This window comes from Ranitomeya imitator, chromosome 9 (assembly GCF_032444005.1).
Source record: "Ranitomeya imitator isolate aRanImi1 chromosome 9, aRanImi1.pri, whole genome shotgun sequence".
Taxonomy (NCBI): domain Eukaryota; kingdom Metazoa; phylum Chordata; class Amphibia; order Anura; family Dendrobatidae; genus Ranitomeya; species Ranitomeya imitator.
In genome coordinates, this window is record NC_091290.1 from 102,094,842 (window position 1) to 102,122,362 (window position 27,521).

Sequence of the window (27,521 nt, forward strand, 5' to 3'; positions counted from 1 at the left end):
GGGTCGGGCTTGTCAGCCCACATGGCCGCGTTATCTGCCAGCCACATCACTGTCATGTAGTTATGTCACTGAGGCTGAGCCCATTCATAAGCTCAGTAACATGAGCCATGCTGACTCATGCTTATCCCATGAAATGTGCAAGTCCTCCTCCAAGTCCTGCTCCACCTCCCACCACAGCTACCTGCTCCCTCTATATAGAGCAGGCAGAGCGCTCTGCTGCCCATGGATAGACCTGAGCACTGCCATAGGACTGACCACCTGACTACTGCAGGTAAGAAACTGATGGAACTGAGCACCATGTTCCTTATTTATGGACTTCTCACAGGGTTCTGCAATGGAACTGCATGGAAATACTGAAGAAATCAATGAGTGCTGGAAGTTCTATGGCAAAGTGTGGTCCTCAGGTGCTGAGGTTGGCTCTCCGCCTGCATTAATGTCCATACAGACCAGTTATCACTAAGACTACTGTTCCCAGCATGTTCTGGCCGCCAATGCATGGTAGGAGTTATAGTTGTCCAAAATGTGAAAAAACGCCACTGATAAGACACAGGCGTATATTTCTGCGATATTCGCGATACGGACAAGCTATTCAATTCATTGTGTGCCATAATTGTAGAAAATAATAATGCTGGATGACTGTAATTATGGAATCGCAAAACACGACGTCGCACCTGCAAATGCAGCATCATAGAGAACATGCGGAGATCGCACGATAGCAAAAACTGATCATTGTACGTTAAAATTGGCCTCTGCGACGATTGAAAGGTACTTTTGGTGCACACACTTGTATATCGTGTCAGGAAACTGTCCAGATTCTCCTGCTCTGTTCTTCGTCAACATTCTGCCAGCACTATAGGTGCAGGAATTCACTTTATCCTAATTGACAGCAAATTTTATGTCTGCTATTAACCTGAACAAGTTTGCCTCTCTGCTATATAATTTTGCAGTTTGACACATGAAAGCAAACTGTTCATAACCAGACTCTGCTTCTCTGCTGCTAGAGATGGATTACACTTGACAACAGGCAGACAGAAGGGAGACATCTTTAGTGATTTTTGGGGGGGTGAAAAAGTCATGCTGGATCACTAGTGGACTGGGACAGTAAAGGGCCCTTGTGCCAGCACAATATACGGACACTTTGCAGTCCCATAGCTCGTCATAATGCACAATTCCACCTACTTTGGAAGTGGAAAGGGCCCTCTGAACTCTTGGGCCACTGTGCTGCCGCGCAGGTTGTAACTATTGTATGTCAATCTCTGTGTTGGATAAGTGAAGTATTTTGTATTTGTCATTGCAATGAACATCAACTGAGCAGATTTTTACTGACATGACAGTGACATTTGAATGATATAATGGTGATTGCCATTTTCACTCTTAGATTTTTTAGCAATTCTGAAATCCTGAGTAATGTGAGAAATACAGGTTGCTATGGCCTGGCAGCCACTATAAAAGCTCTTGCAATGAAGCAGTGCACACCCAGCAACCAGATTGTCTTTGACCAGTTAACATTACCAGAAAAATGTAGCTTGCTAGCAGTCAAAAAAGAGACTTTTGGGTAAGACTTGCTGGCAAGAATAGCCACAGTAGAATGCAGGATTAGGAATGTGTGTGTATAATATCATCTCACTAGTCTGGAATGTTCACATTCTGTCTCAGCGCCATGAATGCTCTGGTGAGAGCACATTACAGTGATAATAGAAGACCATGAACCGCACTGTAAAGCTGCACATCATATCTATAGTCACTGAGTAAAAAACATTGTACCAAGTAGATGCGATAACACAATCGGACAGAACAGAAGCCCAGTCCTGTGGTGACATATCACACAGTTAATATATGACCAGCACCTCAGACAAGCTGTGCACTGAATAGAAAACTATAAGAAATATATATATATATATATATATATATATATATATATATATATATATTTATTTACTTATTTATAAAGTTCCTTAAAGGGAATATGTCAACAGCTTTTTGCTACCTCATTTGAAAGCAGTGTAATGTAGGCAAAGAGAAGCTGAATCCAAGGATGTATCACTTAGATTACTGGGTGCAGCCGTTCTGATACAATCAGAGCTTATAGATATAGACTGAAGCAGAGCTGTGAAAGTTAACCCTGCCCACACCAGGCTCTCTGAGTACAAAGTCCACAGACAGTGAGCTGCTTATCACAGAATGGGGGTGACGGACAAGTCCGCCAATGTTAATCTCTTAGTGATAAAACCTTCACTGTTAGTAAACAAAAGCACGCACTTTGACAAGCGACACATCCCTGAAATCTGTGTTTCAGCCTCTTTCTCTTGCTGTCTTCAGATTACATAAAAAAAAACCTTCTGACAGATTCTCCACGTTTTGGAGCAATGCTTATTTGATCTAGCATGTGTTTTGGGCTATAAATTATTTTTGCAATTGGTATTCATTAAAAATATTGCGCCATTTGGCTTTTACGTGATCTTTGTTTTGCTGCACATTTAATGTTGATGCGGTCTGTAGTCATGAATCAGCTGAGAGGAGCTCAGAAGAAGACACATAAGTTAAAGAGGCAAACGGCGTAAAAAATGTATAACATTTTTGGCTGACAACATAGCAAAATGCATGCATTTAAATAAAAAATGAATTAAAATTGTCCTGAACCCCTCTAGTCCCCTGTCATAAGGTCCGAAGTGCCCCATTCTGCTCTTGTTTTACTCTTGCTGATTCCGTGACTTTTTTTTTTTTTTTATCTGTCATGCGAATCCAAAGATAGAGCTTTTTATTTAGTGACCACCGACCCCCCTTGAGGCTGTAAAAATGTTATGAAATAAAAATATGGAACTGTATGAAAAAACAACAACAAAACAGAATACTCAGAAGATCTCAGTCACCATTGAGAATGAAGTGGATAAAAAGTTCTCCATTCTGTTTTCAGACCCCAACCATTCAATAAGATATCCTCTCTCCGCAGGATGCAACAGGTGGATAGGTGATAAAGGGCTTTTCTGGTGAAAATAACTTAACAGTACCCTCTTTCATATGTGTTAGTTGAAGAATGGTTAGATCTGTAATTATTATATCTAGCTCTGACGCTGAGTCACTTCTCAAGGCCAAGCCATGACACTTGATAGTCAAGGAGTCAGAAGTCAAAAGCCAGGAGGGTACATCATAACTTAAAAGAAGAAAAAAAGGCTTAGGCGGGTAATGTTCCGAGGTCAGAATACCAGGAGAATAGTGGATCAGAGCAGAAGGGGTTAAACAGACGGACAGTCAAAATGAGGTCCAGGTCAGGCAAAGAAAGATCTACAAACAGAATGCAATGCACAGGGAGACAGTAACTGAATGTACATCTGGTGGAGGTCTGGGAGTAACAGCTCAGTTAAATAGCCTGAAAATCACATGGGACAATGAACACCTGGAGACAGCCAGCACCTCTCAGTCTCAGATTGGATGGCACAGCTGTCAATCAACACACTAACAGCTCAGCATGCCCCTGCACCAAACTGAATAACTGAGCTGTCAAACTCCTGACAGCTTCAGCACGCTCCTATACTAAATTGGACGGCTGAGCTGTCAGTAACTGTTTCCAAGACACACTGACACTAGCTACTTTCAGAGGACCTCGCACCATGTCATAACAGCCTAGTTTTTGCTCTAATTTTATTCTTTCTGCTTTCCTGAGTATTCTAATACTCTGTGTGTTGTTCACAAGGTAATTATGAGAGCAGCCTAAAGACATGCCCCCGAAGATCCTGTGAGTAATGCTGCCTTGTAAAGACCCTAAAATAAGCACTAAATATCGAAATATCTTCGGATGGTCATTACCGTCAGAGTCCGTGTCCCGCACTTTTTTCTACATTGTTGTGCATTTTGCGGTGTTCTTTATTCATCATCACTGAAGCAAAGGTCAGTAGCTGACAGAACACAGTTCTACAAGCATTTCCAAAAAATTGTTTTGTATTCACCCTACACCGGTCTATCACTGGGTTTCTGCCACTGCCCTGGTCTCAGTTACATGAACGTCACTGCAGCCAATCGCTGAGCTCAGCAGCACTGCCCATTTAGTAGGCATGGTCTGCTCAGAGCAGCTGAACTCAGTGATTGGCTGCAGCAATGCTGACGTGACATCACCACTTTGGCCAAGTCACAGAGAACGGTGCAGCCGCACATTTTCTTTTTTTACAACAAACTGTACAATTTATTAATAAAAAAAAGGTTTCTGAAAGGGGACGACCCCTTTAATGCATTTATTCTACCGTATGCTATTTCTACAATGTGATTGTATTAAATTTCATTTATTTCAAGTAAAAATGCATATCACAGGTCTATTGGTCAGATGAAGCGCAAGTGACGGCGAAACGGCTGTTACCCCATCCGACACCAAATAACTGTCGCCCGTGATATGCACTTATTTTGTAAATAAAGGAAATTTATTTACGCAGTGGGGTGAATGCCATAAGTTCATCTCTCATTATTACATTTTTTTGTACATCATCTGTATCTGTTTTGTAACTGAGAATAATATAATGTAATACTCATAAATAATAATAGGCATTTATTTACCGACATGGCTGCTTAATAGTCTTGGTAGGTGTGACCTCCAGAGATTAGGCAGAGTCTTTGTGATACAATTCAATAAGCATTCTGCAGAGTCACTGTTGCTAAGATTGCTAAAGCCATTATATATATATATATATATATATATATATATATATATATATATATATATATATACAGTGGGGCAAAAAAGTATTTAGTCAGTCAGCAATAGTGCAAGTTCCACCACTTAAAAAGATGAGAGGCGTCTGTAAATTACATCATAGGTAGACCTCAACTATGGGAGACAAACTGAGAAAAAAAAATCCAGAAAATCACATTGTCTGTTTTTTTAACATTTTATTTGCATATTATGGTGGAAAATAAGTATTTGGTCAGAAACAAAATTTCATCTCAATACTTTGTAATATATCCTTTGTTGGCAATGACAGAGGTCAAACGTTTTCTGTAAGTCTTCACAAGGTTGCCACACACTGTTGTTGGTATGTTGGCCCATTCCTCCATGCAGATCTCCTCTAGAGCAGTGATGTTTTTGGCTTTTCGCTTGGCAACACGGACTTTCAACTCCCTCCAAAGGTTTTCTATAGGGTTGAGATCTGGAGACTGGCTAGGCCACTCCAGGACCTTGAAATGCTTCTTACGAAGCCACTCCTTCGTTGCCCTGGCAGTGTGCTTTGGATCATTGTCATGTTGAAAGACCCAGCCACGTTTCATCTTCAATGCCCTTGCTGATGGAAGGAGGTTTGCACTCAAAATCTCACGATACATGGCACCATTCATTCTTTCATGTACCCGGATCAGTCATCCTGGCCCCTTTGCAGAGAAACAGCCCCAAAGCATGATGTTTCCACCACCATGCTTTACAGTAGGTATTGTGTTTGATGGATGCAACTCAGTATTCTTTTTCCTCCAAACACGACAAGTTGTGTTTCTACCAAACAGTTCCAGTTTGGTTTCATCAGACCATAGGACATTCTCCCAAAACTCCTCTGGATCATCCAAATGCTCTCTAGCAAACTTCAGACGGGCCCGGACATGTACTGGCTTAAGCAGTGGGACACGTCTGTCACTGCAGGATCTGAGTCCATGGTGGCGTAGTGTGTTACTTATGGTAGGCCTTGTTACATTGCTCCCAGCTCTCTGCAGTTCATTCACTAGGTCCCCCCGCGTGGTTCTGGGATTTTTGCTCACCGTTCTTGTGATCATTCTGACCCCATGGGGTGGGATTTTGCGTGGAGCCCCAGATCGAGGGAGATTATCAGTGGTCTTGTATGTCTTCCATTTTCTAATTATTGCTCCCACTGTTGATTTCTTCACTTCAAGCTGGTTGGCTATTGCAGATTCAGTCTTCCCAGCCTGGTACAGGGCTACAATTTTGTTTCTGGTGTCCTTTGACAGCTCTTTGGTCTTCACCATAGTGGAGTTTGGAGTCAGACTGTTTGAGGGTGTGCACAGGTGTCTTTTTATACTGATAACAAGTTTAAACAGGTGCCATTACTACAGGTAATGAGTGGAGGAATGAGGAGACTCTTAAAGAAGAAGTTACAGGTCTGTGAGAGCCAGAAATCTTGATTGTTTGTTTCTGACCAAATACTTATTTTCCACCATAATATGCAAAAAAAATGCTAAAAAAACAGACAATGTGATTTTCTGGATTTTTTTTTTCTCCGTATGTCTCCCATAGTTGAGGTCTACCTATGATGTAAATTACAGACGCCTCTCATCTTTTTAAGTGGTGGAACTTGCACTATTGCTGACTGACTAAATACTTTTTTGCCCCACTGTATATATATATATATATATATATATATATATACATACAGTGGGGGAAATAAGTATTTGATTCCCTGTTGATTTTGTAAGTTTGACCGCTGACAAAGACATGAACAGTCTATCATTTTAAGGGTAGATTAATTTTAACATTGAGAGATAGAATATCAAAAATAGAATCCAGAAAACCACATTGTGTAAATTATATAAATGTATTTGCATTTTGCTGTGAGAAATAAGTATTTGATCCCTCTGGCAAACAAGACTTAATACTTGGTGGAAAACCCTTGTTGGCAAGCACAGCAGTCAGACTTTTTTGTAGTTGATGATGAGGTTTGCGCACATGTCAGGAGGAATTTTGGTCCTCTCCTCTTTGCAGATCATCTCTAAATCACTAAGATTTTGAGGCTGACACTTGGCAATTTGGAGCTTCAACTCCGTCCATAAGATGTCTATGGTATTAAGGTCTGGAGACTGGCTAGGCCACTCCATGACCTTAATGTGCTTCTTTTTGAGCCACTCCTTTGTTGCCTTGGCTGTATGTTTTGGGTCATTGTCTTGCTGGAAGACCCAGCCACGACCCATTTTTAATGTCCTTGCGGATGGAAGGAGGTTGTCACTCAGGATTTTATGATACATGGCTCCATCCATTCTTCCACTGATGCAGTGAAGAAGTCCTGTGCCCTTAGCACAGAAACACCCCCAAAACATAATGTTTCCACCTTCATGCTTGACAGTGGGGATGGTGTTCTTTGGATCATAGGCAGCATTTCTCTTCCTCCAATCACGGCGAGTTGAGTTAATGCCAAAGAGATCAATTTTTGTCTCATCTGATCACAGCACCTTCTCCCAATCTCTCACAGAATCATCCAGGTGTTCATTGGCAAACTTCAGATGGGCCTGCAAATGTGCCTTCTTGAGCAGGGGGACCTTGCAGGCACTGCAGGATTTTAAACCTTTACAGCATAATGTGTTGCCAATAGTTTTCTTGGTGACTGTGGTCCCAGCTGCCTTGAGATCATTAACAAGTTCCCCCAGGAAGTTTTAGGCTGATCTCTCACCTTCTTCATGATTAAGGATACCCCACGAGATGAGATTTTGCATGGTGCCCCAGATCAATGTTGACTGACAGTAATTTTGTATTTCTTACTATTTTCTTATTATTGCACCAACAGTTGTCTCCTTCTCACCCAGCATCTTACTTATGATTTTTTAGTCCATTTCAGCTTTGTGCAGGTCTATGATCTTGTCCCTGACATCCTTATACTTCTCTGGCAAAAATTAAGAGACCACTGCAAAATGTTTAGTTTGTCTGAGTTTTCTCTTTATAGGTATATTTTTGAGTAAAGTGTAAATTGTTCTTTTATTCTATAAACAACATGTCCCCGAAACTCCAAGCAATAAATTTTATATTTTTTTTCGGAAAGAAAAAGTGCTTTCAGACCTCAAATAATGCAAAGAAAACAAGTTCATAATTATTTAGAAACAGCAATACTAATGTTTTAACTCGGGAAGAGTTCAGAAATCAATAGTTTGTGGTATAACCATGATTTTTAATCACAGCTTTCATGCGTCTTGGCATGCTTTCCACCAGTCTTTCACACTGCTTCTGGCGCAAAAATTTGAGCACTTCTTCTTTGTTTGATGGCTTGTGACTAACCATCATCCTTTTGATTACATTCCAGAGGTTTTCAATGGGGTTCAGGTCTGGAGATTGAGCTGCCCATGACAGGGTTTCGATGTGGTGGTCTCTTAATTTTTGCCAGAGCTGTATATATACAGTGGGGCAAAAAAGTATTTAGTCAGTCAGCAATAGTGCAAGTTCCACCACTTAAAAAGATGAGAGGCGTCTGTAATTTACATCATAGGTAGACCTCAACTATGGGAGACAAACTGAGAAAAAAAAATCCAGAAAATCACATTGTCTGTTTTTTTAACAATTTATTTGCATATTATGGTGGAAAATAAGTATTTGGTCAGAAACAAACAATCAAGATTTCTGGCTCTCACAGACCTGTAACTTCTTCTTTAAGAGTCTCCTCTTTCCTCCACTCATTACCTGTAGTAATGGCACCTGTTTAAACTTGTTATCAGTATAAAAAGACACCTGTGCACACCCTCAAACAGTCTGACTCCAAACTCCACTATGGTGAAGACCAAAGAGCTGTCAAAGGACACCAGAAACAAAATTGTAGCCCTGCACCAGGCTGGGAAGGCTGAATCTGCAATAGCCAACCAGCTTGGAGTGAAGAAATCAACAGTGGGAGCAATAATTAGAAAATGGAAGACATACAAGACCACTGATAATCTCCCTCGATCTGGGGCTCCACGCAAAATCCCACCCCGTGGGGTCAGAATGATCACAAGAACGGTGAGCAAAAATCCCAGAACCATGCGGGGGGACCTAGTGAATGAACTGCAGAGAGCTGGGACCAATGTAACAAGGCCTACCATAAGTAACACACTACGCCACCATGGACTCAGATCCTGCAGTGCCAGACGTGTCCCACTGCTTAAGCCAGTACATGTCCGGGCCCGTCTGAAGTTTGCTAGAGAGCATTTGGATGATCCAGAGGAGTTTTGGGAGAATGTCCTATGGTCTGATGAAACCAAACTGGAACTGTTTGGTAGAAACACAACTTTGTTTGGAGGAAAAAGAATACTGAGTTGCATCCATCAAACACCATACCTACTGTAAAGCATGGTGGTGGAAACATCATGCTTTGGGGCTGTTTCTCTGCAAAGGGGCCAGGACGACTGATCCGGGTACATGAAAGAATGAATGGGGCCATGTATCGTGAGATTTTGAGTGCAAACCTCCTTCCATCAGCAAGGGCATTGAAGATGAAACGTGGCTGGGTCTTTCAACATGACAATGATCCAAAGCACATCGCCAGGGCAACGAAGGAGTGGCTTCGTAAGAAGCATTTCAAGGTCCTGGAGTGGCCTAGCCAGTCTCCAGATCTCAACCCTATAGAAAACCTTTGGAGGGAGTTGAAAGTCCGTGTTGCCAAGCGAAAAGCCAGAAACATCACTGCTCTAGAGGAGATCTGCATGGAGGAATGGGCCAACATACCAACAACAGTGTGTGGCAACCTTGTGAAGACTTACAGAAAACGTTTGAACTCTGTCATTGCCAACAAAGGATATATTACAAAGTATTGAGATGAAATTTTGTTTCTGACCAAATACTTATTTTCCACCATAATATGCAAATACATTGTTAAAAAAACAGACAATGTGATTTTCTGGATTTTTTTTTCTCAGTTTGTCTCCCATAGTTGAGGTCTACCTATGATGTAAATTACAGACGCCTCTCATCTTTTTAAGTGGTGGAACTTGCACTATTGCTGACTGACTAATTACTTTTTTGCCCCACTGTATATATAGCCAATGGAATGTGTATTAATGCACAGGCCCTGCACTTTGGCCAACCAAGAATGCAGAAGTATAAATTCTCATTTCCTTAAACATTTGTTGACAGAGCCTTACTCTCACGTATGAATATTTGCATCTCACATGTCACATGTAGGACCTCCACGTACGGCGGTGCCTGAGCGGGGCCTGCGCTCCTTTTCTCCACGTAGCCTTTATTTACAAACTCACGGTTGTATGAAGAACCACGTGCCAGAACGGTCACATGGTTAGGTGTGGTTACGCATTTCTGTATGCAGAGTAATGATTAATGAGGGCAGAACAGTTGAGCTGTAAGGATCCAGGAGGAGAGTGTAAGTGATATCGGGCTGATAATAACTATCTAAAAAGTCATGTAGCCTTTAGAACTTTATTGCCACCAACTAAAAGTACACCAGCAGTCTCATAACATTGATACTGCAATGATGAGCTCACCCTTCGGTCAGAGTCCTTATCACTCTTTGGTCAGAGTCCTAGTAAGGTTGCAGTCAGTTGGCCATACTACACGCGCAAGAATGGCATCACAATTCTTGGACTGGCCATCGGCTCTCCTAACCTGAACATGTATTTCTATGCAGCTGTCACGATCTGGTCAGAAGAGCCGACAGCCAGTCCAAGGATTGCAATGTGATCCTCGCACAAGTAATATGGTCAATTGACTACTTCCTTACATTGAGGTACAGGTGGGAGAGTTTTCACATCATGACTATGAAAAATTGTTATTCCGAACTCTAGGAAAGCTAGATAACAAATGAGCACAGCCAGCATTACATCCCATGCTGGTGAATAACTAGGCAGTTTTCTATTTAGGCCGCTCGGAAAAGGAAAATCCTCCTAAAAGGTGCATCTATGACCATAATGGTAACCAAGTTTAAGATATAATTAAGAAATAATGGAGTAAAATTCATTACGTGATGAAACTTACCATCAGGGTTCCTCTCAATATCCAATAAATTATCTAGTTAAAAACCCCTCATGGTGGGCGCACACAACGTCTTTTCCAGGCGAGTGAATCTGGCAAGTTTTTCAAAAGGAAGATCTGGCATTTTTTACCTGAACTATCTTAAAACCATTAGTTTGGTTGTTTGCTTTTTCAATGTTTTAACCGCCTGTTGTATTTTTAAGCAATTCTACAATGTTTTTTATGTGTTTACTGGTGTTTTCCAGAAGTATTTTTTAAGTCTTTTGAAGAAAAAACACTGGAAAAATGCTGAAAAATATATCTGAGCGTCTTCTGAGCATCGTTTCACCCCTCTCCTTGCCTTATATTCTAAAGTCCTGAAAAATCCTGAAAAACGATATGCTCACATCTTTTAATCTCTTGGTGTCTTTCGAAACCTGAGGTTAAAAAATGCAAAAAAAAGTCTGAACATATGAACAGCAAGTCATTTTTACATAGAAATGTACATGCTCATTATTTTGAGCTTTTAGTTAGAGCTTTTTCAGGTGGGTTTCAGAGCAGATTTACCACAGACTCCGACGTTACGTGGGTGAAGACTGCAAGGAGGTTAATGGTAAAATCTGTGGAAAATCGGCAATATTAAATTACAAAATCGGTAACATTTTTTACCATCAGATTTTGGGAGCATCTAGTAAGGTTTCATCTACACAAAACTCGGAAAGCTCGTTCAGACATTCCAGGATGCCTCGGTAAAGGCTTAGCACTATAGTAGAGGGTGTGAGTTTGGTTACATGAAATAATCGCCTCGGGCATTCTGCGCAGGGACTTTATGGAAAGATAATTTGTACACGTTTATCAGATGCAAAAGGAATGTTCTTCATTATATAACCAGCCTTATGATCAAGTAGCAACATCTTTCTAATACCTGAGATCACCTTAGAAATATTCTTTCATGTGCCAAGTAACATCCAAAGTTGACTCTGCTGCCATGAATTGTGTAATCATTCCGTAAGACAGGCAAAGTTCACTCCATATATCGAACATTACAGTGTACTCCCTTTTTTTTGTTAAATATTAATAAATAGCAAGTTACAGAGACGGAGGAGATGTGTTAACGACACAAAGATAATTTTATCTTTCTTGCATAATGCCATAAATACTATATCTAACTGTCGAGTAAATGTCTAACTGAACGCTCTTTATAATACACCAGTGATAGTACATGCAAACGTTACGTAAAACGCGAGGATACTGTACATAGTTTTCTGCCCAGAAAGCTAATTCTTAGAATTTGCCAGTTTCGCCCGTGAAGAGAGCCCTCTTATCACCCAAGAGACAGACCACAGAATTGCTGTTCTCAGATCAGTCACTTTAAGAGCTCACATGGTTAAACTTTGCCTCTCGTTATCTACTTTTACATTGCGAAAATTGTTTTCAAGGAATTATGGTAATCTACGCGCAAGAACAGGAGGCGAATAACCATAAAAAAAATTGTCAAATATATGTAATGTTATTAATATGTAAAGAATAAAATATGTATTCATTAATATCATGGGGGTCAATGCACAAAAGGAAGCATCAGAACACGGGTTATCATACATAATTGTGTGATGTTCTCTGAAAATATGAGTCTGTGTCAAGCAGATATGGCAAAAAAGTGTATAGTATTAAAAGGAATATCAATAGATAGATCAAATAAATAGGTTATTAAATAGATAAATGAGTCTAGTTACACTGCACATATTAAACAGCAAATATACCATCGAAAAGAGAAAAACTCAGAAATTAGCACCCCAAGACTCCAACACGCGTTTCACCCTTAGCTTTCTCAAAGGGTCGGGGAATTATGACATAAGAGCTTCACAAATGGAATAATATATTTGACTAGAGAAATGTGGCTGGTGGTATAGCACGGCAGACTGTAGGAAGGCTGCCATGTCATAGTCTCATGTTCACTATTTTATATGCTGCTAAAGCTGATTCGAATGTGACAGACCTATTACCTTCTTACAACTACATTTTCAGCATTTTGCAAGGATAACCTTGAGATATTGTACTTGGCAGATTTTCAGAGCAGATAGCATAAAGTGCATCCATCATGTCCAGCTGTCACTTTACACCAGTGGCTGCTGTCCTTCAGGCTACACATAGGATCATTCTGAGATGTTACATCTTCCCAGGAGTAAGGATTGATCTACTCATCTGCTCTGCCCTTGAGTCACCTGCTCCTTTAGTGAGACCACTCCTGGGGTCCCGACTGATCCTATAAGTGATGACACCCCATGACGGTTGGTCTCAGTAGTCAGCTGATGTATATACAAGAATAAGGGGCAAATCTATTGGCCAAGAGCGTATTGTGCCAATCTGCAGGAAAGACTCTTGTGTACCCCACATTCAACTTCACAATTGAGGGTCACGTTTACTAAAGTGGAAGCAACAAGTCTACTGGGCCCTGGCCGAAATTTACTGGTGCTGAGTCTTTCCCTGGCCATATCGTAAGTCATACATAAAGCTCAGGTTCTTTAAGGCACATCTGTATGACACATCCTAGTGCTGTCCATTTTTTCTCTCAAACAACACAGCCGACCCATAGAGTTTTATTGATCCATTTACACCTCCATTTTAAAAACTGATCGTGTCTTTAGCCTGTGAGGCTCAGAGCAGGCCCTATGCTCTTCAGTTTTCATACATTAAAATCTGTTGCGATACATATAAAATGGATGACGCACCAAACACAGTTTCATTCATTTATAACTGATGCATTGCTAAGAGTCAACAGCTGCAAAGCGTTTTGACAGTTCACCTGCCTCGGTGAAAAAAAACGGATGAGAAAAAATGGAAGCAGTTAGGATGACAACTGAGAAAAGTATTGGTTTGTTTTTGCGGTTGGTAAACTTATCATAACTAATCTTTGGTGTAGGGAAGTGGCACTGTGGCATACCGATGGGCAGGGCTGTTTAAGTGGCATTGACAGATGAAATCTCATTTCTATGCTGCTGGTATCAACTTTCTTCACTTTGCCAATCCTACACTCAGAAGCTGGCAGCTTTCTTAGATAACTAAATATAAATGCACTATCGTGAAATATCTGTAGGCATTGGCAGTGCTTCTTTGTCTATTCTTAAGGAGAACCTGACGTCTGGCACATGCTGCCCTATCCATGGTCAGCATACATCTTGCACTGGTTGTATTATCACAGGAGGGTCCCCGGCGGCTTCTCCCCTCCCGCTGCCCTGGATTCACAGGTCTCTGCCTAGGTGTTAGTATAAGCAGAGACCTGTCAATTCACTGTAGCGGGTGGGGAGAAGCCGCTGGGGACCTGCTTGTCCAACGAGACCCCAGCACTGTTTGGTCCCTGGGGGCTTTTATAGTACGTTTTTAAACAAAAATGGAATATTTCAGCCAATCAATGAAAATATACATTTGAGGTAATAAAACGAAAAACATAATGGTGCTGACTAGTATCTGCCATGTCACTTGGCAGAAAATTTTTCCACTGCAGCTTTCAAATTTGCTTCAGAAAAATCTTCGCCTATAAGACCGACAATAGGAGATGGTTTATGGGCAGTTTTATGCACATTTTTACCCAGCACACCTGGGTATAATTATAATTGTATTATATGTCTCCTTTTATATATACTGCATATATGTTATAAAATAATGCAAAATTAACTTCTCTACGAGTAACAGGAATTTCCTCTCGTTACAGAACCTTTGATTGGATTCCAACAAGTGACCAACATGTCTGCAAAATTAGCAGAGCTCCACACAAATGCGGTATCCCCACTCCCAGTGCTTGTAATAGGTACGTTTCTGAATCATCATACAGCGGGCATCTCACTTCTCGCCGACCCCCATAATGTCATTGGATATGTGGCAGTGTGTGTGCCACAGACCGATCCAATATACCAGTGACCTCCGTTTTAGCCTTGTTAGTATAATCATTGGTTCATAGGTACCGAGGACAAGTTACAGCTTGTATTTAATTACATACCCAGGCTGTACGGATGCCAGCTGATGTCACTACAAACCACCTGAGAAAGCTGCCCAGCAGGTTCTCCACAGGGGAGCAAAACTCTATTGTTATGGGTTTAAACGTATCTCCTTGACCATCAAAGTAGGAAAATCATCAAACAAATGTGTGGCATGTTCCCACAGACAAGAAAAATGTTTCCATAACTGAAGACAATAACGCAACACAGAGACTCATGATTCTGATAATTATTCTGCAGGGTGGGATAAATGCCCTTGAATTGTAATATGGTCTGAGGAGAATAAACCAGATCAGAAACGAAACAATGAAATTAATATCTTTTAGTTAAATAGATTTGTTCTTACTTACAATCCCCAGTGCAGGGCTCAGCCTAGTCTTGAGTGTATTGGTGTTCTAATTTCAGCAGACAAAAACACGAAAATTGGACATCAAAACATCAAAAGGTGTTGGATTGGCAGTTCTCCATTGTCAGTCTTGACCCTATAACACCGATGGTGGATAAACCTTGGAGATTCCAATGCTTGGATCAATGACTGTCTCTCACAGATTAGAAAAGTGCTAGTTAGTTCCAGGGTGGACTTTCAAGAAGTCCATTCAGCCAATGACAGGAAGGGTCACACTGTCATAATGATGAAGACAGTTATGTAGTCAGACCATTACACCATCAGCTTCTTATTCAGCTCCACAACTGTCGAACATCAAAATAAAAAAATCAATAAAACATAGTAGTCTTAAAGCATTATCTTTAAACTATATTAGGAACAACCTCAGTTGGATGCGTTCTCAGACCCAAGCTTCTTGGTGCAGTAATGCAACTTATCTTTGTCCTCTGCTTTTGATATTATGTTTTCCCAGCACACCAAACATTTTATACAAAAAATGGTCACTCACCTACCTTGACGCCAGGGCTAGTCTTTGCTGCGCTCTTTGTTGGGGTTTCACAAGTTACCCAGCAAACTCCAGTGACACCATCACCCAAGACCTTTTAAGGCCAACTTAAACTCACTTTGAGTATTCAAAGGGTTGTCCAGTATTTTTTTTTTAGATAGAATATAAATATCATATTGTGAGGGTCCGACACCCAGCACTAGTGATGAGCGAGGATACTCGTTGCTCGAGATTTCCCGAGCACGATCGGGGGGGTCTCCAAGTATTTGTAAGTGCTCGGAGATTTAGTTTTTGTTGACGCAGCTCATGATTTACAGCTGCTAGCCAGCATAAGTACATGTGGGGGTTGCCTGGTTGCTAGGGAATCCACACATGTAATCAAGCTGGCTAACAGATGTAAATCATTCAGCTGCGGCGATGAAACTAAATCTCCGAACACTAAAAAATACTCGGAGGACACCCGAGAGTGCTCAGGAAATCTCGAGTAACGAATATACTTGCTCATCACTACTCAGCACCACTGTTGACAAGCGGTGGCTAAATGGTTCAGTTGTAGATCTGTACAGCTCAGCTCTGTCATGTGAATAGTGGCCATGGCCAGGTGCTGCATGTCTGCCCCTATTCAAATGCTCTGCGACAGTTCACATCAAGCTACCGCTGGCACTAGAACAGTGATGGCTGACGCACCCCCATCGATCTGATATTGATGATCTATCCTAAGGATAGGCTATCAATATACTGTAAAGTACTGAACAACCTCTTCAAGTAAGCCTTGTGATTACCTTCTGCCTTGGTTTTTGTCCCACTAGTTTACTCAGCTGATATCATCTGGTATCATTCATCTCATCATCTCATTGCTAGAATCTACATTTGCTTCCTTGGTTAGATCCAACGTACTACAACAGTGTGTGTCTTCTCCATCGTTTGCTTCAAACATCTACATTTGCTTCATGCATCACATCTGCAACTAACCCTTTACTGAAAGCATCTGACACTTTGAATGGAGCTGCGCTCCTCAACTCCATTCTCAGTGCTTACAACCAGCCGTTGCAGCACACAAACAGCTGATCAGTGGAGGCGTCCTGTGTCAGACCCTCATCGGTCTTCTACTTATGACCTGTCCTGCAAACAGCTCATGAATTCTGTATTCCTGGACAACCTCTTTACAAGGGTTCTCTGGGAATAGAGAATTAACAAAGGAAATGTCATTATAACTAGACTCCTAAAACCTTTTCATTAGCAACTCACAATCGTTTTGTCTAGGCCGGGGGTAATCGCTATAGAATTAACATTGTCACTGTGCTATTACACTGACACAAGCCGGACAGGAGTCTGACTACTAATTTTACTTCAAATACTGTAACAGCATATTCAGAGCTTTATCTGACAAATGTAGATAATTATTATTATTATTATTATTATTATTATTATTATTATTATTAAATTCCAGGGCACTGCACTTGCAAAAAATAGGTTTACAATAAACTGAGAAAAATACATAACAAGTTAAAAAAGTTCAACTAAACATGGATAAGTGACAGACAGGTGTGATGTCAGAGAGGACCCTGCCCACGAGGGGTTACATTTTGTAAAAATTCTGTAATCAAGTGGTGCATATGTGTGATACTTTATAACATTACAACTCTGTATGTCTTATTCCAGGTAACGGCCCATCAGGCATCTGCCTCTCCTACCTGTTGTCTGGATATACCCCATATCTGAAAGAAGGTGCTATACATCCAAACCCCTTATTGCAAAGGAAGCTGGAAGACCTTCCGAATGTTCCGATCACTCAGCAGGTCGGTATAGACTAAAAAATCTTCTGTTTCAACTGTGAGGCCACGTTCACACGTTCGGTATTTGGTCAGTTTTTTACTTCAGTATATGTTAGCCAAAACCAAAAGAGGAAAAGTAAAATCGAAACACGTCACCTCTTCTGCATTTATCACCCACTCCTGGTTTTGGCTTACAAATACTGAGGTAAAAATCGCAAGGAAGACTTAATATATGCACGTGGTCTTAGAATGTGAAAATTTTATATTTTGTCACATTCTTTAAAAAGTCTAAGTGAATTTGTCACTAGGTTTTTGCTATCCTAACTGAGAGCAGCATCATGTAGGGACAGAGACCCTGATTCCAGTGATGTGTCACTTACTGAGCTGCTTGCTGCAGTTTTGATAAAATCCAAGTTTTCTCTTCTGCAGATCTAGCAGCTCTCTCAATACTGAGCTCTGTATAACCCCGCCCACACTTCTGATTGGCAGTTTTCTGTGTACACTGCATGTAGGGAGAAAGCTGCCAATCAGTGATCGGGGTGGGGTTATAGAAAGCACATAAATATGGAGGACGGTTTACTAGTCCTCCAGTGAAAGTGATAATCTCCTGCTAATATGTGATGTGGCACGGGGCGGTAACCGTGGGCAAAGTACTATTGCTTCATGCCCTGGCACGCTACATGAAAATGGGGGTTCCGGCTGGATGTGTGCACTTTAGTTATAGGGACGCTACACCCTTGCAGACCTCATGATGCCGGTGACTGGCCAGGATCAGATGCTGTAAAGTTCAATGAGGGCGACCACCACTCAAAAAATGAATTGTCTTTTACTGAACAATGACGTCAGGAGAAGTAGGTACAGGGATAGCGGGTTCTTTTAGAACATGTGACATTTTCATACACAGTCCGTCCCTTCCTGAGCTTGCTCCACTCCTTGTCTGTTAATCTCTCTAACTTCCACCACCACCCAGCACAAAACTTCAGGAACTTCAACAGCATCACTAACCAGTAAGTGAGAGTCCTATTTTTCAACCCTGCAGTTCCTCGCCTTTTTCCCTTTAGGGGAGTTACTTGTGCCACTGTGGCTGTTACTTAACTTCTCTGCTTGCTAACGCCTTGGAGCTACCACACAGGGCAGTCACTCTTCAACCCTCTTTCCTTCTTATCGCTGCTCTATCACTTGACTGCTAGGTAACTCTGACTAGCTAGGCTTCCTGCCCCAGACCTCAACTCCAGAGTATTACTCACTCATTCTAATGCTTTTCCTTGTTTTTCTCTGGATCACGCTATCCATTATCTCGGTCTCCACACTCTCTCGTGACACTCAATCCATGGTGGTCTACCGAGTACTCTGCTCTAGCTGCAAGCTAGGCCCTATCTCCTCATTGTGCCTATACTAAGCTCCTCCCCCTGGGCTAGTCACAGCTATTAACCCTGTTAGCTACCTAATGCTGGGAAGAACCCAATCTATCACTAATAACACCACATTGAAACATCAAAAGTACATTATAACAATGCACCTTTCTTCAAGAGGGAACGTGGGCAACACCTACAACCGCTTACAGATAAAACAATTATGGTATACAATGTGCGACAAGCTACCCAGTAAGTGATGCATCGCTGGAATCAGATTCTCAGTCTCTACATAATGCTGCCCAAAGATTAGGTGACAGATTCCCTTTGAGTTTACTATCTATTGGTTCTGAACAATCTGTACTACACTTCAGAGCTGCATTTACAATTCCGATTGCTTTAGAGCTGAAATCTGTAAAACCTGACACATCCTTGGCTCCAGGTGCAGGGCCAATTGTCATTTGAAATTCCTTGCATGCAGCTTCTCCGCTAAGGCCACTTTTACAAGGCGGAATTTAGGTCTGTATTTTGCATCAGTATTTGCAAGTCAAAACCAAAAATGTAACATAAACGTCTCTGGGTTACAGATACTACTGTAAACTACTGTCCAAAATGACAGTGAAAAGTACCGGAAGGAACATGTGTAATAATAATGGTTAACAAGGACACAACCAAATGGAAAGGGCATTGTTACAGATGTCATGTCACCATGGATAAAGCAGCTGCGTGGGCACTGTACTATGAACACACTGTGGCACTATGGTACTGGCATGGATCGGGCGCTTTAATGTAGTGTTTTAGTGTCCTCTCTATATAAACAGCATTAGAATACGTGCACATGACGACTTTTTTAGATGAAAATGCTTCGTTTATAATTTAACTAAGAGTCTTTTTTATTGTTGTTTTTAGTCTTTTCCTGAGCCCTTGTCAATGTTTTTGACATCCAGTGGGTTTTCTCCCTGTGTTTTGCAGTGTCTTGTTTACTGACTTTTTTCAACTCTTCAAGATGCCACTAGCAATTTTTTTTTAAAGCAAAAGTGCTGGCAAACAGCTCCAAAAGATGCGTGGGACATCTTGAGGGTGTATTTTGAGCCTTCCCGTTGACTCGTTGGGTAAAATATAGAGCGTCAGCCGAACGGAAAACACCTGAAGAATAGTCCGATCATTTCTTTTAAACGCTTGTAATCTTTGAAGCAGTTGAAAGATAAAAAAAACGGAAGCAAGTCATATTTATATAGAAATGTGCTTTATAAGTGAGTTTCAGAGTGGACCAGTCTGTAAAACACATCTTGTGGGCTGATACACTTAGTGAGCTACCCTAATAGTATAGGCAATGTGGCCATTGACTTGATAATTGTGTGTCCACAATCCTTGGTTCCTCTGATCAACAGAGATCTCCCCACTGGTCAATATTTAGCTTTAAAAAGTCAAAACTAAATTATAATAATATAATAATGCTTTGTACATCTTGTGTTCTGGACACCACTATGCTTAATTGTTTTTTTTTTTAAATTTTACCTTTTAAGGATCTGGAGTATTTGTCTGAGGGACTGGAAGGTCGCTCGAACAGTCCGGCCGCTCTCTTGTTTGATACCCTGCTCAGACCAGACACTGACTTTCTTGGAAATGTGAATTCTGTGTTGCAGTGGACTCTAGAACCTGAAAATGCAATCCCTCACCTGGTGCTTGGGCGAGGTCCACCCGGAGGAGCATGGAATGTAGGTATTCCTAGTGGAAAGCTAACGATGTTTAGAATGAGAGATTAGACATAAGAACTAATCTGGACTTATAGATGTCATACTACGTCTATCTGGAGTAATCTTACATGCATTGAATAATAGCAATGTTCTACACTACATGGTCACTAGGTGACCCCATTTGGAGCAATGTATTTCAGATAGAGCTATAACTGACATTACTTTTACTGTTTCAGGCCATTGAGGGATCAATGATAACTCTTAGCCGTGGAGACTGGATGGGGCTGCCTGATTTATCTTTCAAAGACTGGATGAGGATGAAAAAAAGGTAAGATATCAGCGATTTGTTGTCAAACTTCTCCTAATAGTATAAGTATGAGGTAACGAGAACGTGCACTACATACACTCACCAGCAGATGTATGAATCTTTCATGTATGCTCTTTGGTCCAATTATGAGAACTTTCACTAAAGATGGTGGTTCACCATCGACTTTTCACCCATCCGAAGTGCCAGTGATAACTTGTCAGAACAACCAAAGCTGGAGGGCACTATTGCTAGGGATCTCCCATCACATGCTAGATAAATATGGCACAAACAAGCAGAAGATAGGTAGCATGCATAAAGTAGCATGATAACTTGTCACCCACGGGGACCAGCACCCCTACAGACTCTGTAGTTAAGGAGCCATGGACTTACATTTGCATCACTCCTGCTCTCACTGACAAAGGGACTGCTGGAAATAGCCGAATACTGTGAGCTCTCCAGAGTCAGGTTCTTGGGATCTGTAGACTTTGTGATTTACTGGAGTAAATGCTCTGACAAAATTCAGAAAAAGAGGTTTTCTTGTAGAAGAACTTTTCTAATAACATAAGTGGGGCTGAGCTGTAATACTACCACACATCCCATGATAGTCACTGACGCTATTTAGTTTTTTGACATTTCGCAAACTCGTAAAGAACATTTAAATATGTATTTTAAATATCATTGTCCAAAGCAAAGCAGCCCCATGTGCTGAAGGGTTAATAAAGCCTGTCAAAGACAAAAGATAATGGTATCAGTATTGATCAGTGGTTGCTCTGTATAGATTTGCTATATCTGGCCACATCCATACCTCAAAGAAGTGGTCTTATATTGATAACTCCCTAGGGCCTACAAGGCTTATTCACACGTCTGTTTTTGGTCAGTACTTTATATCAGTGTTTGTCAAAACCAGGAACTTACAATGAAAAACTAAAAGATTGACACCTGTTCTGTGTCATGGTTTTGTCATCAAAATACTGATGAAAAATACTGATGTGTGAATAAAGCCTAATGGAGAAAATTGCAACTGGCCTTTTTTTCCTCTGCTAAAGTTTCCCACTCTTTAATACGTGTAAATAAGTGGGTTTGAAAAATGGACTGATTTAGTCCTCAGGCTTAACACATGATAGGGCACATTGATGTAATTGAAGAAGATTCCTGAATCAGGATTCTCTTCTATCAGCCAGAAGAGAGCCAGTGACAAAGAACGGCTGCGGCTCTACCATTAGACAACTCAGAATCTTCAGCATGTAGCTTCATGTTGAACTACAACTGTCCCTTCCTTCTGGTTCACAACATCTACTGTGAGGAAACATGGCGTTCTCCATTCCTATTATGCAATTGGCTGAAAATCATCATGTCCAGTGTAGTGCAGCAGTAGTACTCTGTGCAGTGATAAGGCAGTGACAGAGTTAAGTTCAAAGCAAAATGTCTCTTTAATGTTCAGCTAAAAAAAAACACAGCACGCGATATCCTCCGGATCTCAGCCAGGATATAGGACAGTCCACCTCCGGTTCTCAGCCAGGAACAAGACAGTCCACCTACGGTTTGCAGCCGGGCACGTATCCTCTGGATTATAGTCCCTAAACACACCAGCCCAGCTCTGACGTTGCCGTGGCGACTACACCGCTGTGTTAATGTCTCTTTACTAACAGCTTTACACAGTACACGATAGCCTCCGGATTGCAGCCTGGATCCATATCCTCCAGTTTCCAGTCACTAAACACGCCAGTCCACCTCCTGAGACCTTTTGCCGTGGGCGACTGTACCGCTGTGTACGCTGTAGGGTACAAGGCATTTGAGCTGCCTTTGCTGCTTGGCTCCGCTGGCTTGTGCTGCCTCACACACGTGGAGTGCTGCAAAGCCTTCTGCTCTCTACTGCCCCAAACTGACTGACTGACACTGAGTCTGAACCTGACCCACCCAAACTCTGTACTGCAAGGTTTTTAACTTGAATCTGTGGCCTTCAGCCACATGAAAAGTCTGGCCCGGAGTGAAACTGACTGCATGACTACCATCCTGCAGTCTGTTTCAAAACACAAAAGGTTTTCCCTAAATCTGCCTTGGACAACAAGCATGTCCAACACCTATACTCACCTTAGTCTGCATTGCAACCACAGCTATGCCTGTGACTGCAATGCACTCTCATGACCTCAATACACTTCCGTACACATCCTGGGGGAGCATACAGTGACCCTCACATGTAACACCAGTCACTGCCTCACACCAGACATCACTCAGATGTGTATAGCCAGCTGAAGGATACATGTTGTATCACCGATCTGCTCACATAGTCGGACTTGCACATTACATTGCTTCGAGCACGGAGCGGTGAACATAAGTCGTGTACATAGCGTCCTGTTCTACAATTCAGCAGATACAATCTGAAGCCAGTAATTGCTGTAACATTAGCACACCGCCTGCAGACATTGGAATCAGCCCTGTTTATCTCACTTATTCATATCATACATGTGAATAGCACAACGTCAAGCACAGCCACCTATACAATTACACCAATGGTAATACTGCCTAATATTATGCATGCTGCTAACTTAATTTGGTTTTAGGCCATTAATGGTTCATGCACTCTAATTAGGATACTTTTTAATGGTAGTAAATCGACAATTTTCCAAAGCACAAAAAATTGCTTGTCCATATCCCTCTCCTCCTTCTGACTAGTGAATAATTATAATGGACATTTCAAAATAATGGGTTTTGCTTAGGCACAATTAAACTCTTGACGTCCAAGACACATTCTTAACATTTCTGCTTAAAATTAACAAAAAGCCTACAAAACAGGTTTAAGAAACTGGATCTACCAGAGTTTCAACCAATACATAGAATCTTTTTACAGTGACAGTTTTTTCCCAGAAACTGACATTTTTCCTATGGGCTATATGTGTATTAAACAAAGCAAAATTTCCAGGGCACATGTACTTGTTCTTGACATAGGTATGGGTCCCAGTTTTAGGACTGGTACATATCCAATATTTATAGTACTCAAACATCTAGAAAGAAAAAGCTGACAGTGCTGTAGAGATATAAAAAAGAGTGTTTTATTTAATTGCACAATGGTCTGGCTCCTATGTCAGATACAATAAAAATGGAATATATTCCAAACCTCATTAATGACTTAAAAATACAGAATTATCCCCAAATATGATCAATGCAAAAATGTCAAAATGCATATAATAAAATATACAATCAACATTTACAACATATGTGTATGTAGGCCATGAATGTACATGTCTGAGTTAGCAATACTACACAAGTAAATGTGCTAAAAATTTCTAAAAGTCAGTAAAGTTTAAGTGACATTTCTTCATTAATTTTGGATATTTTTGGTCGAGATTATTCTACCTACTTCCAGAACACTCATAGTCCAGGCTTTCTGTGTCCTACTCTGCAGTGATATTCTAAAATGGCACAGCAAGGCAGAGCAGCTCCATGCTGTATGGAACTGTGTCAACAAGGAGCCTACTGTCAGACACAGCCAGACTCCACATATGTAAGAAAGAGAGGGCTTATAACCCTCTCTGCTTTTTCTGTTGGTGTAAACACAGCATGAAAGAAATGCCTTGTATACTGTATTAGGAGGCGCTTCCTCCTCCAAACCCAACAATCATGTGATCATTGTGTGTAGGGAGGGAGCAGGAGCTGTAGCATTTTAAGTGACCCGGTCAGTTCTGCTCTGCAGCCAGGAGTCTTCATTTCCACTGTAACTGGGGCTAATAGTCCATCCCCAGTTACAGGGGAAATAAAGATTTAGCAAATGTATTTATATGCCCCTCGAAGGTCTTTTATGAACTTATGGAAGACCCGATAAATGAAAATAAATGAAAAATAAATATGTAAAAAGTAGGTAAAAAAATAATAAAAAAGTCACTGTTACCCCAAATTGTTTTTACCCCACCTCCACATCATATCTGATAAGAAGATGAATTGTAAAATAAACTGTGTCCCTTTGTGGTTAAAAAAAATGTGTGCAACGGACACATTTTCTTTATTTTCACGCTGATATCAGCAAAAAAGACAGTATGAAAATAATATGAAAATTGGGCTCAGTGTATTGCAAAAAAACTTGCAAAAGTTATTTGAATTTCCAAAAAAGAAACTTTACAGCTCTTGTAAAAAAAAAAAAAAAAGTGCCAGATTAGGAACGAGGGTAAATGGCCTGGTCCTATACTGGTTAAACAATATATGGTATATATGATTGGCAATGGCCAAATGAAAGCTGGAATAAAGAACTTTTGTGACTTTCTAGGGTGCTTTTACTGTACTTGCTTATCTTTATGTTGGTGCAAGTTTCACTATGATTTTCAGTGTGTAGTAACATCGAGGGCGCTTTTATACATATTAAATTATTAGGGCCCTTTTATGTGTGTTGATAATCGACCAAATGGGCTTTCGTAAGACTGCAGTGGGAAGACCTGAATATGTCATTGATCTTCAGTTACTAAGGTTACAGATATATTCTGTAAAGATTAATCTTGTGTAGCCTTCGTTATGCTGAGTCTGTATGGTAATATCCTCTGACTTATAGTGGGATTTTATTCTCTCCAACTATATAAATCACTCAATATGTATATCAGTTATGTTAATGTTGGCCTATAATGGATTATTAATACGTGTTTTACTATTCTTATTTTTAGGAACCTCAGAAATGATAGGTCAACGGCAGGGGACATCCTGAATTACTACCAATACTACGTAAAGAATAAAAGACTGGAGAAAAATTTCTTATCTGGTGCAGTTGTCACCTCTGTCATAAAAATAAGCAAAGACGTGGAAAACACTGCTGGGAATGAAACCATTTGGAATAGTGCAGAGTTTGACCAAGAGCCAAGCCAAGGAAAGAGTGTTTTCCAAGTTAGTGGATTTATCAAAAATGACATTGGTCCCAAGCAGAACTTCTGTTTATACGCTGATAATGTAATTCTGGCAACAGGGACATTTGACAGCCCCTCATGGTTAGGTATCAAAGGAGAAGACCTCCCATTTGTCTCACATCAGATATCTGCTCTTGAGGAGGCAGTAAAATCAAAGAAAGTCCACCAGGGTTCTGACCCGGTGCTTATCATAGGCGCGGGACTGACGGCTGCAGATGCCATTTTGCTTGCTCATCACTACAACATCCCAGTAATACATGCTTTCAGAAGACGAGTTAATGATCCAGCACTTATCTTCAACCAGTTACCACATGTCATGTACCCAGAGTACCATAAGGTACACCAAATGATGAAAGAACAATCAGTCTTTCAAGGAGGACCCTACAAGGGCTACATGAGTCTTCCAGAGCACCATGCTGTGTGTTTCAATGATGAGAAGAAATGTACCTTCAGAGATAAGCACGGTCAGCATAAGGCATTTAACGTTTCAATGGTTCTGATTCTCATTGGTTCTAATCCAAACTTGTCTTTTCTACCCAAAAATGGTACAGATTTAGCTTTGGATCCTGAGCAACGAGTCAACTCTAAAAGGAATCCTCTTGACATTGACCTATTCACATATGAATGTATTCAGGAGAAGGGACTATATGCGGTGGGACCCCTGGCTGGTGATTATTTTGTACGCTTTGTTCAAGGTGGTGCATTAGCTGTTGCCAGCGCTCTCCAGAAATCTCAGAAGAGGCCCCCCTAATGAAGTACAATAACACATTACAGGATACTTTAAGGAAATGCTGCTCAGGTCAACAATTTCAGGGTCAGCAGAGATTTTACATGAAAAAAAAGCAGAATGTCTTAGTATTTAGAACATTCTGGCTCAGAAGAAAATACTGTATTCCGAGGGATTCACTCTTGTTACTGTTACACAAGGCTAGATTTTGCTATTGAGAGCTTCTTTGATATTGAAGGGATTATATAGTTCAGTCATGTATGCATTAATAACTTATTGCCAAAGTTCTCAGTCAAAATATATTATGGTAGGTCATTTAGCATATCTAAAGCACTTAAACCATAAACACTTATCATAAAAGAAAAAACTTACACAGTAAAAAAAAACTAAAATAATCGTGGGTAATCACCTTGGGGCCAATTCAGTGGACAACCATTCCAAAGCTTCCTTGTCGGACTACATATTCTCTAGTAAGAAGGATATCATTGAGGTTTTTAGGTGGGAGATCGAATAACAGACTTCTAAATCTCAGCTTTTGTTTACACTTGGTAAATGACGGTGAATGGTGATGGTGAAACAGATCTCACAAGATTGCACTTGCTATTATTTAGTTATCTACATCATTGCACTAGGGCCAAGAGTATGAAACATTACCTTTGACTTTTCTAGCATTTTTCAGAATGACCTCAATCACATACGAATGAGCCAAAGAAATTAAGTAACGCCGTTGATCGTTAAAAAAAAAAGAAGTAATTTCCTATTGCAAGCGGTTCCAATTTTCTGAAAGTGTGTCCATAGGAAATGTTCCTCTGCGGGGATGGCTGGTTTAATTGTAATTGAATTATAATTTTTATTCAAGACCCCCATCTATGAACCAGATAGAATTGCTTCATTACATGGACCTTAAATATCATTGCAACCCTGTAATACTTTGTCTTCCCAGTGGTGGCACTTTAGGAACATTAATCCCTAAACCCAGAGATAACAACTGTTGCGGAAGAGGGTCCTAGTTTAGGGAAAAATGTGATCTCCCGTTGTCAAAAGATGCTTTAAACTAAAAAAAAAAAAAAGTGTCCAAAGTTGATGTGAAATAAACTGCACTGAATTAAACTCTAAACTAATTGTATACTCACTGTATATTCTACATTCTGTAATATATTGTCATTTGTAACTGTATACTATTCTTTTTTGATGTTTGTATTTTTGTAACTACTGTTAAAAGTTTTTATATTTTAATCTATTTTATTATTTGTACAATAAAAGACATTTATATTAAA

At 40.6% G+C, this 27,521-nt stretch overlaps 1 protein-coding gene across 3 annotated transcripts; it reads left to right on the plus strand.

Annotated features, from left to right (window-relative positions):
• OSGIN1 (oxidative stress induced growth inhibitor 1) lies at positions 1-27,521 on the plus strand. Of its 3 annotated transcripts, none has more exons than XM_069740384.1 (6): positions 1-271; positions 14,331-14,426; positions 17,166-17,302; positions 20,157-20,348; positions 20,564-20,655; positions 25,281-27,521. In XM_069740384.1, exons 1-6 carry the CDS (start codon positions 223-225, stop codon positions 26,266-26,268), a joined length of 1,554 nt encoding a protein of 517 aa, XP_069596485.1. In that variant the 5' UTR covers positions 1-222; the 3' UTR covers positions 26,269-27,521. The 3 variants fall into 3 exon arrangements, with proteins under 3 accessions (XP_069596485.1, XP_069596487.1, XP_069596486.1); XM_069740386.1 differs by having other exon boundaries at positions 122-271; positions 20,277-20,348; XM_069740385.1 differs by lacking the exon at positions 1-271 and adding an exon at positions 3,692-3,885.

Coding starts and splice junctions, on each gene's coding strand:
- OSGIN1 (XM_069740384.1), top strand. CDS start 223: ATGGATAGACCTGAGCACTGCCATAGGACTGACCACCTGACTACTGCA. Junction 272..14,330: donor TGACCACCTGACTACTGCAG/GTAAGAAACTGA, acceptor CTCTCGTTACAG/AACCTTTGATTGGATTCCAA. Junction 17,303..20,156: donor ATGTTCCGATCACTCAGCAG/GTCGGTATAGAC, acceptor TTACCTTTTAAG/GATCTGGAGTATTTGTCTGA.